The 14235-nt window shown below is 65.5% G+C and overlaps 1 protein-coding gene across 8 annotated transcripts in view; it reads right to left on the bottom strand.

Annotated features, from left to right (window-relative positions):
- Nucleotides 1-3655: 3655 nt before the first annotated feature.
- CMKLR1 (chemerin chemokine-like receptor 1) overlaps nucleotides 3656-14235 on the bottom strand; it is a 55353-nt gene continuing 44773 nt past the window's right edge. Inside the window, exons 1-3 of one of the 8 annotated variants that reach the window (XM_026114425.2) lie at nucleotides 12441-12710; nucleotides 6367-6456; nucleotides 3656-5514 (exon numbers count right to left, since the gene is read on the bottom strand). In XM_026114425.2, coding sequence (XP_025970210.1) covers nucleotides 4360-5445 — 1086 coding nt within the window. In that variant the 5' untranslated portion in view covers nucleotides 5446-5514; nucleotides 6367-6456; nucleotides 12441-12710 and the 3' untranslated portion in view covers nucleotides 3656-4359. Of the gene's footprint in view, nucleotides 5515-6178; nucleotides 6335-6366; nucleotides 6457-9363; nucleotides 9466-10401; nucleotides 10578-12440; nucleotides 12711-14235 lie in introns of those variants that run through there. The other 7 variants (XM_064521898.1, XM_064521897.1, XM_064521899.1 and 4 more) reach the window with 7 other exon arrangements.

Below are 14235 nucleotides of genomic sequence, written 5' to 3'. Positions count from 1 at the left end.
GATTACCGGGAAAGCGGCGGCAGCAGCCTCGGGCTGGGGAAACGGGGTGAATTGTCGGGGATTTGGCACGCTGAGGGGACCGCAGGATGGGACCGTGCCCACGGCGCGCTGCGGGGCCGGGACAGCCGAGGGGCCGGTGGTGCTGAGCTGGTGCGTATGGGGCTGGGAGAGCTGGGGGGGCCGGGGCTGGGGGACGGGGTCCTGGGGGACGGGGTCCAGGGGTCCCAGGCTTGGGGACGGGGTCCTGGGGCTGGGGACATGGTCCTGGCGCTGGTGGGAGCGAAGGGGAACCCCGAAAGCGCGGGAGCGGGCGGCAGCACCGCGCGGGAGCGACGCTCGGCCGCGGCCACCCGATGCCGTCGGGCAGGACGTCGCCGGAGCGGAGCGAGATGCAAATTGCTCCCGAGCAGATACCCATCTCGGTGCTGTCGTTAATAATTCTTTTCTCAAATGAGCCTAGCGGAGCGCTTGCCAGATCTTATCCGACAGCGAACACGCCGGGATGACAGGGATACAGAGGAAGACGCCGTCGGCCGCTCAGCATCGAGATTAGCAAATTAGGCAGAGGGACAGCGCGGTCCCGGGCGGGGGACATGGACACCTTCGTGCTCCCGCCAGCGCTCAGCCATCAGCGCCTGGGGAGCCCCTCAGGTGCTGTCGTCCTCCTAACGAGCCCTTGGCCCATCGGGGCCAATTAAAAAGGGAAATTATATTAAAAAGGGAATTCAATTAAGAAGGGAAACTGCCCCGACGGAACCGGTGGCGGTCCCAGCTCCCTGCCCTCCCGCCCCAGCGGGACGCTCAGGTCAGCAAGATCTGCATCGCCTGCAAAAAAGGGGCAAAAAGGTCCAGTTTGAGCAAATAATTGTGCATAATTATTTGGCAGCACGCAGGCGCGGGCAGCTCTGAAGGAGCTCCCTGACGAGGGGTTTCCAAAAGCCTCACTCGCGCTTCAGAGGCCGACTCCCAAAAACACAGCTTTCGGCCCCAGACCGCTAAAGACGGGGGGGCCGGGGAGGGGCGGCGGGACGACGGGCGAGCGGCGGGGCTGCAGCGGCGGCTCCCGCGGACGGCAGCGCCGGAGGAGGGGAGCACGTCAGCGGGAGCAAGCAGGGTCACGCATCCATACCCAGGGCTTTTCTCCTGGTTCAGAAACAGGATCCCAGCTCTGCTCAGGGTGGGGGTGACACTGGGACAACTCCCCAAAAATGCAACTTGAAAGCGCGATGATGCGGTGCAACAGGGCTCCGCTGGATGCTAACGCGGGACGTCGCCGGCCCCCACCGTATTTTCGGCTCTCGCCAGCGGTCCCGCGCCAGGAGCTCGAGGCGGCAGCAGGCAGCCCGAGTCCTCCCTCCTCCGCTTGCTGCTTTGGGATCTCGGATTCACGCTGGGAAGCGACTGCTGGATGCAAAGCCCTGGGAAGCCTCCCCTCTCCGCGCGCCGAGCCGCAGCACGTAGGGGTGTATTTGTATGTAAAACAGGTTTTATATTAAATAGGCAAACAGCTACAAAGACGAGCTCAAATATTAGGTTTCCGAAGCTGTCATTATAATGCTGATTTAACCCAAGGTTATGTACCAAGGCATCGCTTTTGGGGAAAGCTGTTTGCAGTAATAACAGACGGGCTTACGAAAGCCGGCCACGAAGATTAGCCAGGCGCGTCCCCACTCCAGCGCTGCCCCGGGGGTCACGCTGCCGCGACCAGCAGCTATTCACCTTAACAGCCCGACGTTCCCTTAACGGAGTGACTTCGCGCTGGACCCGTTGAGGGATGGAGGATGCATGAGGTGCAGGAGCTGCACAGCCCCGCTCCGGACAAGGTGCTTGCTACGGCCACACGACGTCCCGGGAGCACCGGCATCCTTGGAGCGGTTGTGCCCAGCGATCCGGGATCCAGTGGGACCAGGACTGCTTTTCCCCCAGGTCAGCTTTGTCTGCATTGCTGGTTTTCCGCTGCGGAAGGGGCTCGTTGGGCTGCTCCACCCAGCACGTGCCCAGATGTTGCCCAGATGCTGCTCCCTGCCCCGGCGCGGCAGGGCTGGGATGCTCTGCGTCTCACCCCAATCCGCACAGTAAATCCCGTGGGATCCTGGTCCTGCCACACACGGGCCCCATCCCTGCCCCGAGCTCCCTCTTCCAAGGCTTCCTCCACCTTCCTCATCATCACGAGGGTGCAGGGAGTGGAGGGCCCCGCTGTTTCCCCGTCGGGAGAGCCGCCCGCCGCGGGAGACGGCCCCGGAGGAGCCCGGGCGCCTGCAGCACCTCGGGACCGCGGGGCCCCGGCTGCCTCCGGCGAGGGGCAGCCCACAGAGCGGGGCCCGGCCCCACCGGCGCCCCTGGGTGCTCCCTGCCCCACGGCCGCCCCGCGCTATGGGGAGCAGCACCCAACGGGCGGCAGTCACCCGTCTGCTATGAATCTCCCTTATAATCCCCGTCCCCATCCCGCTGCGCTGCCCTTCTCGGCGCAGGCTGCAGACACGCCGTTTTCAGGTTCAGCCCCTTGCCCGCATCCACCCCGCTTTCACCAGACCCAGCTCCCAGGCTCTGGTCTTAGACCTGCCCTGCAAGACCAGCCCCGGCGCCAGTGAGGCCGGGCACGTCTCTGCCACCCGCGCGTGCTGCAGAAAGCAGTGGACGAAGGCACACCCGTGCTCACAGCAAGGACGTGGGCGTTGCAAACGCATCCCCCGCCCTGCCCAGCGTGGGAGACGGAGGGATGCCGGGGCGGGAGGAGACCCGCGGGGGCGGTTTCAGGCCATTCCTGCTCCTTTGGGGGCCGAGACACCAAGCGCTGCCAGCTGCGTCGTCTCGTTGGGTTTGCAGCACAGCTCACGTCTTGGTACGATGCAAGCACTTAGGAAAAAACCAGAAAAAACAGCCACATCTCCAGCCCCTAAAAGACAGGGGAAATCAAGGAGTGCAGGACACACAGCTCCGGTTAAGGGCTGGGTTAAGGAGAGCTCACCAGAGCCCTCGCCGGCCGGGCGGGGCAGGGGATGGATGCGGCTCCTTGCCCAGGAAGGCGAGACCAGCCTCACCACGAGCAAGCAGCAGCCTCCAGCCAGCAACCGGGGCTGAGCTGCTGCGGGGCCGTTCATGCTTTATGCTTAGCGTCTTTTTTCCGGGAGCTTGCCTATTTTTCCTTTTTTTCCTTTTTGCATTTAAAAAAATAAATAATACCCGGCGCTTTGCAGGCGCCCGTGAGCGGAGTCTCGATGACCGGCACCGCTGGCCGCCGGAGGACTTGCCCCTTCCTCGCCTGCCTCGGTTTTGCAGCAATCGCATGCACTGCGCGCGACACGGAGAAACCGGCACATAAATAAACCCGGCACCGGTGTCCGCTCGCTCGTCGCAGTCGAGAAGCCCAAATCGTGAATTATCTCCCAAATTAACTGTGCATGAAATTGGATAGAGCCCGTGGCTCAGCCTATCCTTTACAGGAGATTTATTAGCGGGCGCCGCGGGCTCCCTGGCAGCGAGGACGCGGGGATGGGGCCGTGATGCAGCGCCGGCTGCGACGTCGGCCCCCTCGCAAGCCCCGCGCGGGACCCGGAGCAGCTCGCGGCAGCCCTCGTCCCCCGCAGGTTGGTCCTTCCCTGCTGTCTCTGACAACCTGCCTGGGGCAGGGGGTTCACGACACGGTTAAAACCAGTTTTGGGCTAGTACCAATATATTTTAGGAGTTGAAAATACCGGTTAAGTGGCTACAGGCGTGCACAGGCGATAGGAAGCGCGCGAGCGGTTTTGCCGTAGCAGGCAGAGCCCCGCGGGAGCTGGCGCAGAGGGGCCGCCTCGGGCGCATCCCCTTCCCGCTCCCGCCGTCCCAGTGGGATTCACCCGGTTTTTTCCCCCTTTTGCTGGTTCTCCCTTTGCCACGAGCCTCTCTGGGACGTGGGGTCCTCGCAGACCTCGGCACGGCTCAGCCCCCGGGCACTGAAACCACGGGGCAACGCAGTTCGGCGTGCTGCTCGCGTGTCCTCTGCGGCGGCCAACGTCTCTGGAAGCTGCAGGCATGCCCGTATCGCAGGATACAGGCCAGACGAGGCACAGGTTATATGGGAACGTCCGGAAATGTTTCCTGAAATAGTTGGAGAGCGCTGGGACAGCTTGGTGCAACCCTCTCTGCAATCGCCAAGGAAAGCTAAGGGCAGTTCTGTTTTCGCCGTGTGCACGAAGCAGCGGGCTCCAACTTCTGCCAGCCCCCAGGCAGCAAAGCCAGTCCAAGAACATGCTGCAGGACGGCACCGGACCGTGCGCTCCCCGCCCCAGCGGCCCCAGCCCCGGTGGCCACCGTTTCAGCAGCGGGCATGGGCAACGCCGGAGGACCCTGGCTCCGCTGCGGGCCTCCAGGTTGAGTTTACAGTACCGTTGTCTCCTTCTCGGTCATGGAAGACATTTTGGAGAAGCTCCTGTGAACGATGCTGGAGTGGCCCGTCTCCTCGCTGAGGGCGTTCACTAGCCTGGAAAGGATGGCGACCTTAAACTTCTTGAAGTCCTGGCCCATGAAGACATAGAGGACGGGGTTCATGCAGCTGTTGGAGGCAGCAAGTGCCGTGGTTATAGGAATGCCGATCTCGAACACGGAGAACGGGACCGTGTGGGGCTCTGTTTCCAGGAGGTTCAGCAGGTGGTAGGGGCTCCAGCAAAGGAAGAAGGTGACTATAATGGTGATGATGATCTTGAAGGGCTTTTTGGACTTGGCGAGGCGGTTTCGTCGCAGGTTGAAGACAATGGCGATGTAGCAGAAGGTGATGATAGTTATGGGGAGGATGTACCCGGCGAGGAACCTAGTGATGGTCACTGTTCTGTGTCTTGCTAGCGCCAGGGGTAGGTAAGACTTGTTGCTGGACAGGGAGAAGTTGCTGAAACAAATCACGGAGCTGGAGGCTTGCGCCGTGTCTCGGAAGATGAGGGAAGGGCAGCTCATGACGATGCCGATGGTCCAGATGATCAAGCAAACCAAATACGCGAGGTTGGTTGATCGATGGTTTTGAGACCAGACAGGAAAAACCACCGACACGTAGCGATCGAAGCTGATGGTGGTGAGCAGGAGGACGCTGGTGTACATGTTGAGGATGAGAAGGAAGGAGTTTAACTTGCACATCATCTTCCCAAAGATCCAGTGGTACCTCATGGCAGTGTAAGCAATGTTTATGGGCAGGAAGATGTTGAAGAGGAAGTCAGCGACAGCCAGGTTGAGAAACCAGATGGCATTGACGGACTTCTTCATCTTCAGAGTTATGATTGCAATGACGAGGCCATTCCCTAGTAGACCCAACACGCAGGACACGCTGTAAATGACGACGGAGAGGATCCTAGCAATGTCTTTTCCATCGTGGGACGGGTTTGTCTTCAAGCTGTCTAGCTCGTCATAGGTATAATCTGTATCGTCATTGTAGCTATGCATGTATTCGGAGTAATCAGAAAAATTCTGCAGGCCCATTCTCTGCAGACAGTTCACAGCCTTGTCGGTGCCGGGGTCTCCGACCGACGATGCCTTCACTTGTTCCTGCTGTGCAAACACAAGAAGTCAAACGAGACAACACAGACACCGGGGCAGCACCAAGTCTGCTGCAGAGGAGGGGCCCCCACGAAAGCCGCGTGGGCACAACAGGGCCCGGGGAGAGCCGGCCCGGTATGCGGAGCTACGAGCAGCACCCGAGCTCTGCACCGCGCCCTGCAACCGCGGCTAAAACCCACCGCGGGTGCCAGAGCTCGCAGACGGGGCCGGGCATCTCCGCGGGACCCCGGCGCTGGCGGCCCACGGCTGCCCGGTGCTCCGGGACGGACCCGCCGGCTGTGATACCCGCCGTGCAAGCGGGACAGGAGCCGGGGAGGAAACACAGCCAGAGATGCCGGCACTGACGTCAACTCCCAGATGACGTGGGGCAGGTTCCCAGCGCCCGGGTGGCTCTTTGCCACCTGCTGTGGTTTGTGGGTGCTGGGTGCTGGCTGCAGGCCTGCAAACCCCGGGGCAGCGGCTGTTCCCACGGCTCCTCTGCCGGGAGCTACTGAGGATTTACAGCCCTCTTACCAGGACAGAAACCAGGTCTCTGAACCACAGGACGTGATTCAGAGCCTTTTGTCATCACCGGGATGTGGTTGTAGCCTCATCCTGCAAAACAGGTTTAATACCCAGCTACCTCCAGGGAAAAACCGAGGATTATGCTCATTACCAGCTCATTAATAGCTTTGAGATCTTCCCATCACTGCACGTATTACGGCCTTTCTCTTTTATCTCCTGAGCACTCAGCAAATTGCGTGCTTCTGATGAAACCCTGCACGCCGGCAAACGCGCACCGCCGCCGCGGCCAGGCCGGGCCAGCGTCTGCCCCGGGAAAACCGCTGCCCGGTCTCGTCTCACCGTTTCTCTGCCGTACCACGGGGGTGATTTCGGCTCCGCTCCCACGGTCCCTGCCACGGGGCTCGTCCACGCGCTCGGCAGCTGGAAACCCTGGAAGAGCCGGAGGAAAGGAGGCGGTTTAGCATCCCGAGGCCGCCGAGCAGAGGGAGCTGCTTCCTTACGGAAGCGTGTTTATGCCGGAGCCGTGACATTAACACCCCGATCCAACACGGGCCGTTCACCCTCGGCGGCGAGGGAGGAAGCAGAGACTCGAAGCGAGCAGCAGCTGCCGCGGTTTAACCCCGCGCGGGCGTCGCGGGCAGACTTTGCCAGGCAGCCGGCACGTACGCGCACACAAAAAACCCCACGGTCACGCCGACGGTAACGTTATTCTAAATAATTAAACCCATAAATACGCGCGAGGTGCCTGGGATCCAGCACGGTTCTTCCTCTGGTTAAATAGGTGCCCTGCGTGTTTTAAAATTTTAATTGCGATAACTAACGGTGCCATTCGCAATAATCAAAAGCCCGTCGCTGCTGAGAGCCCCTGGTTAAACGGGTTCAACAGCTCCCCTGCTAATATTCGCGGAGGGTTAAAGCCGAGAGCCAGCGAGCAGCGGCTGCAGGGACCGGGATGCCCCAGCGAAACCTGGAGCGCCCGGAGGCTGCATTAAAGTTGATGATCCCGTGGAATTAGCAGGATCGGCAGAAGCAGCTGCTCTAGGGCTGACTATCACTGTTCTCGGGTAACGAGCCGCTCCGGCTGCTCCCTGACGGACCAGCGCTTTTCCTGCCGTCACCTTTCGCAAGGCGAAGCCACGGGTTTCCCGCGGGAGCGGAGCCGGGGCCGCGCTCCAAGCCGGTGCCTGCCACGAGGGTTGCGGGGCCAGAAACCTGGACAAACCTGGACAAACCCCGACAAACCTGCACAAACCCACACAAAGCTGGGACAAAGCCCAGGCAAACCCGGGACAAACCCGGCCAAAGCCAAACGCAAGTTTTCCCACGCCGGTTTCACAGCTCCGAATTGCACCGGCCCCCCGCGACGGCGAATCGCTCGCGCTGCCCACAGCCGTGGCCCCGGCAGCTACAACCCTGTGCAAGACTTGTCGGAAACGGGGTAGGCTCGGTTTTACCGGGCTCAGACCCGGCAGCAGAGCGGGACCCCGGTGCCCGGGTGGGTGTGAGAAAGGGATTTTTGCCGAGCTGCCTCCCGGCTCCGCCTGCTCCAACCTGCTAATGCAAAATCTCCTCTTTCTGTTTTTTCTAACCGCCTGCAGCACAGGCAATGACATTCAGCTTGACATTTCCAAGGTGTATTTAATGGATTATTTATTTGAATTGTCCGTTTACTTTGCTCTTCCTCCACCCCCATTTTCTTTCTACCGGGTTTTAACATTTGCGCTTCGGAGGCGACCGCACAAGCCGGCCGACACGAAAGCAGCCCCGGCCCGCAGCGGGGTCAGGCCGCGAGAGCCTCCGTGCCGGAGCGTGTCCTGGTGGGATCTGGGGGAAAAAGCCTGGTTCCTCCTGTACTCCCTTATCACCCTCTTCAAAGCTTGTTTGTCCCCGATGACAAAAAATCCCCCCGTCCGCGAGAGGCCTCCCAACCCGAAGGGGAAGCCGGCGGAGTCCCTCTTCCGAACGAAACAGCCTCCTTTTCTGCTGCAAAACCCAAAGTTTCCACCTGAAAAACCTGCGCAATTCCAAGAGCATTTCCATATTCCACCCCAAAAATCCTTCCCTTGAGCCAAAGCCTTTCCATCCCGCCCAGTCTGCTCATCCCCGTCCTCCCACCTCCCCAAAAATGAGCGCGGATCCACTCAAAATAGCTGTCACTGCTGAGTTCAACCCGTCAGCCGGGCGCCCGGTGACCCGCTCCGCCGTGCTTATTAATCCCGGTACCCAAGGAGGGCAGCCGGGATGGACGAGGTCGGATGCGGTGCTCGGCACCGGGAAACGGGAGCAGCCGCAGCGGGCTTCGTCGCGGGCGCGGAGGCGGCGGGAAGCGGTGGGCAGCTACGGGGGCTCTGCCCCGGCCCCCCGCTCTCCCCCAGCTGCTTTGTGTTTTTATTTGAGGTTTTTTTCCCCTCTTCCTTCAAACAGCGGCTTCCGCGGGCCGGCTGCGCCCTCTCCGCGCAGGGGAGCTGCGGCTCGGCAGCTGCTGCTGGCAGCCCGGCACCGGAACCAGCTCCGTCCCGCTCTGCAACAAGCGGCGATGGCAGCAGATGTTCGGGACCGTGCGGTCGCTGGTGCGAGCCGGCCCCCGCGCCCCCGCCGCCGGGGCTCGCGGCACAGCTGGGCCAGGCAGCGCCTGCAAACAGCTCCGGTTTCAGCCCTGGGGCCGGGAGCATCCCCTGCGGCCGCACGGACATCCGTGTCCCTCGGCTCCGGACATCCATGCCCCTCGGCTCCGGACATCCATGCCCTTCGGCTCCGGACATCCATGCCCCTCGGCTCCAGCTCAAGTCCAACCCCGCGGGCCGGGTCCCGAGCACAGCGAGCTGCCGTCGCTGTCTGCCCCAGCTAGGACAGATGGACAGAGGTTGCATCCAAAGCCGTCACCCAAAGCCGCTCCATCCACCCCCCCCCCCCCCGCGCTCTTTAAGCACGTGGCTTTTGCACCCGTGGGTGACACGGGGAGCGACGGCAGGGCAGCAAGAAAATGCCAAGAGAGGGACAGCAGCTCTGGGGACAAACCCTGGTTTGCCGCTATTTTAGCCGGTGGTCGCCACGGTAACGGCTGCTGCGGGTGTCCCAGTCCCGGGGGATGCTGCGGGGGGGGGATGCCCTGGTCCCCGGGGGATGCCGCGGGGGGGGGATGCCCTGGTCCCCGGGGGATGCTGCGGGGGGGATGCCCCAAGCGAGGCCCCGAGGCCAGAGGTCCCCAGAGGGGAAACTGAGGCACGGGCGCTGCCCCCAGGCCGGTTGCACAGCGAAGGGGGTGTCCCAGACTCGCAGCCCCCCCTCGCCACCGCGGACCCCCAAGGCAGCAGCGCAGGCAAGCCCGGACCCTACCTGCGTGCAGGGCACCGGCTCCGCGCCTGCCTCCTGCGCCGGTGGGAGCCGTCTGCCCGCCGTGCCCGGCCCGCACCGCCGCCTGCGCCCGGCCCCTCATCCACAGGGAAAAAAAAAAGGAATCGCTGGAAAAGGCAGCTTTAAAAAAAGCCCGCGTTGCCCAGGGTGGAACGGAATAACAGCATGAGTCAGTGTTTGTCTGGGCAGCGGCGGCCGCGGGGCGCTGCGGGCCGCTCGCGCAAGGCTTTTCCCGGGCGGCGAAACCGCTGCGGAGCCGGGCAGGGAGACGTGTCCCTCCCTGGGCCCCGGCCCCCCTGCACCCGCGTCCTCCCCATTCCCGTGCCCGGGTGCTGAAGAAGGGGAAACCCTGGGAGTTTGCACCTGCAAAGGCAAAGATTGTCTCTAAAAGGGCAGTTTGTGTTTCTGCATCGCTTAAAATGACTCGAGCTGCTTCTGAGATGATAAAAGTTCTTTTATCTTCCATTCTTTCTGTTTTATAGCAGCCGCTATTAATTTTAGACTCTCTTGGCATTTTGCAGGCAATAAAAAGGCCAATAAAACTCCCTTTTTTCTGCAAACGGTGCATCTCCGAGATCCCCCTCCGGCGCCAGCCCTCGTGCTCTGCACCGGCTCCGGCTCCCGCCGCGGCCCGACCCTGCCCTGCCCAGCGCCGTCCGCGCCGAGCCGCCGCGATTTCGGGGATGCAGAGGGCAACGGAAGCGAAACGAGGAAATGGGTCGGTCCCCGCGGCGCAGCTCAGCGCCGCTCACGCCGTCCCCTCCGGCTGGAGAGCCACCGGGCTTTGCCCCGCGGAGGCTGGCGGAGCCCCGGCAGCACCATCCCCGCGGCGCCCGGGCTGCGGCGAGGCCGGTGCGATGGCAGCGAGGGGGAAGCGGGTGGTGCAAGGGGAGGGTTGAGGCAGCGAGGGGTAAAGCCAGACCCCCAAATCCGCCTGGAGAGAGAAGCCCCCTGCGCGGGCCGGCTGCCCGAGCGGGTGGCGGAGGCACCACCGGATCCCCCCGGGGACACGACACTCACCCGGCCGGCGGAGCCCTCGCGTCCCCCAGCCCGGTCGCGCCGGCTCTTGCAAGAAGGGCACCGGGCTGCCCGCTCGGCGGGGCGGCACGCGGGGCCCCCGCTACGCCATGGCCACCCCGCCGCCGCCGCTCCCTCCGTGCGCGCCTCGTCCGAGGGAGAGCGGTGCAACGGCGGCACGGGGCACGCGAGCCCGGCTGCGCTCCGGGGTGGTGCCGCGGCCGCCCCCGCCTCGCCCCGCGGAAGTGGCGCCGGGCAGGATGTGGGGACGCTGACCCTGCCGGCGCCCGGCCTTCCTGCAGCAGCGTGCCGGGCGGGGGGCTGGGGAGCTGCCGCCGGCATCTGCCGCGGCCCGGGGCGCTCCGGGGCCCCGTGGTGCCCCGCAGCATCCCAATGGCACCCTGCAGCATCCCAATGGCACCCTGCAGCATCCCGCCTGGTACCCCACAGCATCCCGCCCGGTACCCTGCAGCATCCCGCCCGGTACCCCGTGGCATCCTGCCCGGTACCCCGTGGCATCCCACCCATCACGATGCAGCGTCCCGCCCGGTATCCCGTGGCATCCCGCCCAGCGCCCCACAGCATCCCGCCGGCACCATGCAGCATCCCGCCCGGCCCGCAGGAACTCCGGCCGTGCAAACGCCGCAGCAGTCTGGGAGCTCCCCGGGCAGGGCGGGCGCTGCCAAAGGCCCCCCGAGACCTGGGACACCTTCGCGACCTGCTAGGTTTTGCCCCAGCCGGTTTTTCCCAACGTCTCCCAGCCGTCGTCCAAGCTGCCGCTTGCCGCCCGCGCGGCGCCTTGGACTCCTCTGGCTTTGGGTACGGAGGGAGACGGATAGTCCGATGGGAGAGAGCCATCCCCCACGAATGCACCGCAGGAGGCAGAGGAGGCGGCAGGACGCTCGCCCAGCTGCACCCGCCCGCGCGGTCCCTCTGGCCCGGCCCTTCCCAGCTGCTCATCCAGCTGTGCCAAGCGGGACCCCGAGCGCCGGGGTGGGTTCGGATGCCGCGGCGGATTCCCAGGGATGAATCAGCCCGGGTTGGGCCGGGATCCTGAGCACGAGGACGCCGGGGCAGGCGCCCCTGCTCGCCCCGCGCCAGCCCGCACCGTGCTCCCGCCTCGCCCAGTGTGTCCCGGGCAGGGAAAACTGCCCTCTGCCAGCCTGTCCCGAAGGAGGGACACGGGGACGCGAGCCAGGGGCATCGCAGCAGCGAGCGCGAGCAGGGGCAGACGGCCCTGACGCAGGGCCCGAGCCCCGTCAGAGCTGAAAAACAGGAATCGGAGCCCCCGCACGAGCCCGTCTTTGCACAACGCCGCGCGTTACAACATCGCCCAGAGGTCGAGCCACGAGGAAACTTGCTGACGCGCCCGGTTCGGCGGCGGCCCGGCCCGAGAAAGGAGAAGAGGCGCCCGCACTTCTGCTGCGCGGCGGCGCGAGGCCGCACGCCTGCACCGAGCGGCGGTTTGCCACCCCGGGCGGCTCGTGACCGTCACGCCGGCGCGCCGGGACCGGCCGTCCCGCTCGCGGGGACGCAGCCCTGGGCCACCAACTCGGCCGCCAGCAGCACGAGGAGCAGTTTGCATCCAGAAGCAGCTCAGGGCTTTCACGGATGTGAGATGCTCCCGCGGCGGCACGTCGCAGGGGCTGCTCTGCCCTGGGCACGCCGGGGCTCGTCGCGGCTCCGCAGGCTTTCCGGCCAAACCTGTCCTGGTGTCTGCCGGAGCGAAACGCGGCAGCGGCTCCCTGGGAAATCCCGCCGGAGACGTGCGTGCCCGCGGTGCGCTCGGCTCCGTGCCCGGTGCCTCGCGGTGGGACGCCGGGGACGACCCCGCAGCCGGCCCCCGCCTCGGCCGCCCGCCCGAGCACGCGGGATGCAGGCGGCTGCCCCGCTCCTGCTCCGGGGGGAGCAGGGGAAAAGGAGCAGGTTTTGCCGGGGGGGGCCCAAGCTCTTGCAGCAGAAGCTGGGTGGGCACAGGGCAGGGGCGGCCCGGCTTGTCCCCGGCTCTGCCCCATTTCCAGCCCTTTCCCTAGGGAAAATACCTGCTGCCTCGCGCCGTCCCGCGCCTCTGCCGGCGCTGCCCGTGCGCGGTGCCGGAGGGACGAAGCCGGGTCCTCGGCCACCCGGCAGCTCAGCCGGGGAGGAAGAGGAGCTGCTCGGCGCCGGAGGAAGGCTCACGGCACAGGCGGTGCCTCCCCCGTGTTGCCGAGCCCTTCCCGGAGAGCAAACACGCTCCCATATCCTAGCAGACACCGCGTCCGGGGCGGCACGCGCAGGCAGCGCGCTCCGGGCGCTTTTAAGGGAGCGGGGAGGGGAAGGAGCCGCAGCAGCATCGCTCGGGGTTTCTTGGCAGCACTTCGCTCCGCGAGCAACAGCTGGAAGAGGGTGTAACGGCGCGAGCTGGGAAAGCTGGCCGGGATCCCGAGGCGCGGGAGAAACCAGCTGCTTCCCACGGGGCCCTTGCCGCCGGCCGGGGCCGCACGACGGCGCGGGATCAACGCCCCAGCGGCCCCGGGGGATGCACAGCGCGGCGGCCCCCCGCCTGGGGTCCGTCCCGGGCTCCCCTCTCCCACCGCCCCCGGCTGCTTCCGAGACGTTGACTCACTTCCCTTCCCCAGATCTGGCTCCCAAACGCCGCTTCTGCTGCTGCCGGGCTGTTTCCCCCCGTGGCTTTCGCCGCCCCCGGGAGCCGGCAGCTGCTCCGAAGCGTCCCCCGGCCCGGCTCGTGCTGGCGCGGGGACGAGCGCAGCGTCAGGCCCCCGGGGCCGGCCCCAGCGCGCAGCACCGTCGCCGGGGAAGGGCTTGGCTCCCCGCGCCTCGGCGCGTGGCATCGCCTCGGGAGGACGGAGTTTCGCGGGAGATGCTCCCGTTCTGCCTTCCCGCTGCTGCGGGACGCGAGGAGGGAAAGGAGCAGGGGCGGCGGGCAGGAACGGGCGCTGGGGCCGCGTCGCGGGGGGAGCGGGCTTCCTCGGCCAGATCCCGGGAAGACAACAGGTCCCTGGGGGGGGGTGGGGGGGGCCACAAGCCAGCCAAAGAAGGGAGGAAAAAAGAAAAAGCAAGCTAACTTTATCGCCTTCAACGCGCTTCGAGCACACAGCGCTGCTGCGCACCGTCTCCTGGATGAGGCCCGAGCGCTCGGTGCCAGCTGTGCTGTCTCACCGAGCCGTTGCGATCAGCGGGGAAGCGGCACATCTGGCGGAGCCGGCGGGGAGCCGGGCGCGCGGCCCTCTGCCTCCGCCGCAGCCGGGGACGGAAACGTGGGAATCCTGCGGAGAGCCAGGCCCCGACCAAGACGGATGCGCGACCTCGGCTGCTCCAAGCGCGGGCACGGCTGGCGGGACGGCAGGGAGGGCGCGAGCCCACCGGCCTCGCCGCGGGGCCCCCCGAAACGGCGCTGCCGAGGCCGGGGTGCTGCCGGGAAGGGGCAGGTCAGGGCTGCCGTCGAGCACCCCGCCGAGCCCTCCCGGCGCAGCCCCAAGCGGAGCCGCCGCGGGCTGGGAACATCCACGCCGCACCGAAGCCGGGAAGGGCCGAGCTAACGCGGTGCCGGGAGCGTTTTGAGATGCCCCCGGGCTCCGGGCGCTGCAGCTCCCAGCAGCCGCATCCCACATCCCGCATCCCGCGCGCATCCCGGAGCGCCGCGCCACGGGCCGGCTGCCGGCAGGGAACAGCGTCACCCCCCAGCACCATGACGTCAAGGCGAAACACGGGCTGAACCGCTGTTCCAGCGGGAATAACCGGCCTCTTAACCAGCCTGCAATCGTCTTGGAGCGGACGCAGGCCGGGGGCCGGGGTTTATTCGCACGCAGCGCTTGGAGCTGGGTTTGGCCGAGCAGC

The sequence above is a fragment of the Dromaius novaehollandiae genome, chromosome 17 (assembly GCF_036370855.1).
Source record: "Dromaius novaehollandiae isolate bDroNov1 chromosome 17, bDroNov1.hap1, whole genome shotgun sequence".
NCBI lineage: Eukaryota > Metazoa > Chordata > Aves > Casuariiformes > Dromaiidae > Dromaius > Dromaius novaehollandiae.
Note: the sequence above shows the minus strand (reverse complement) of the source record. Positions and strands in the feature narration are given on the sequence as shown.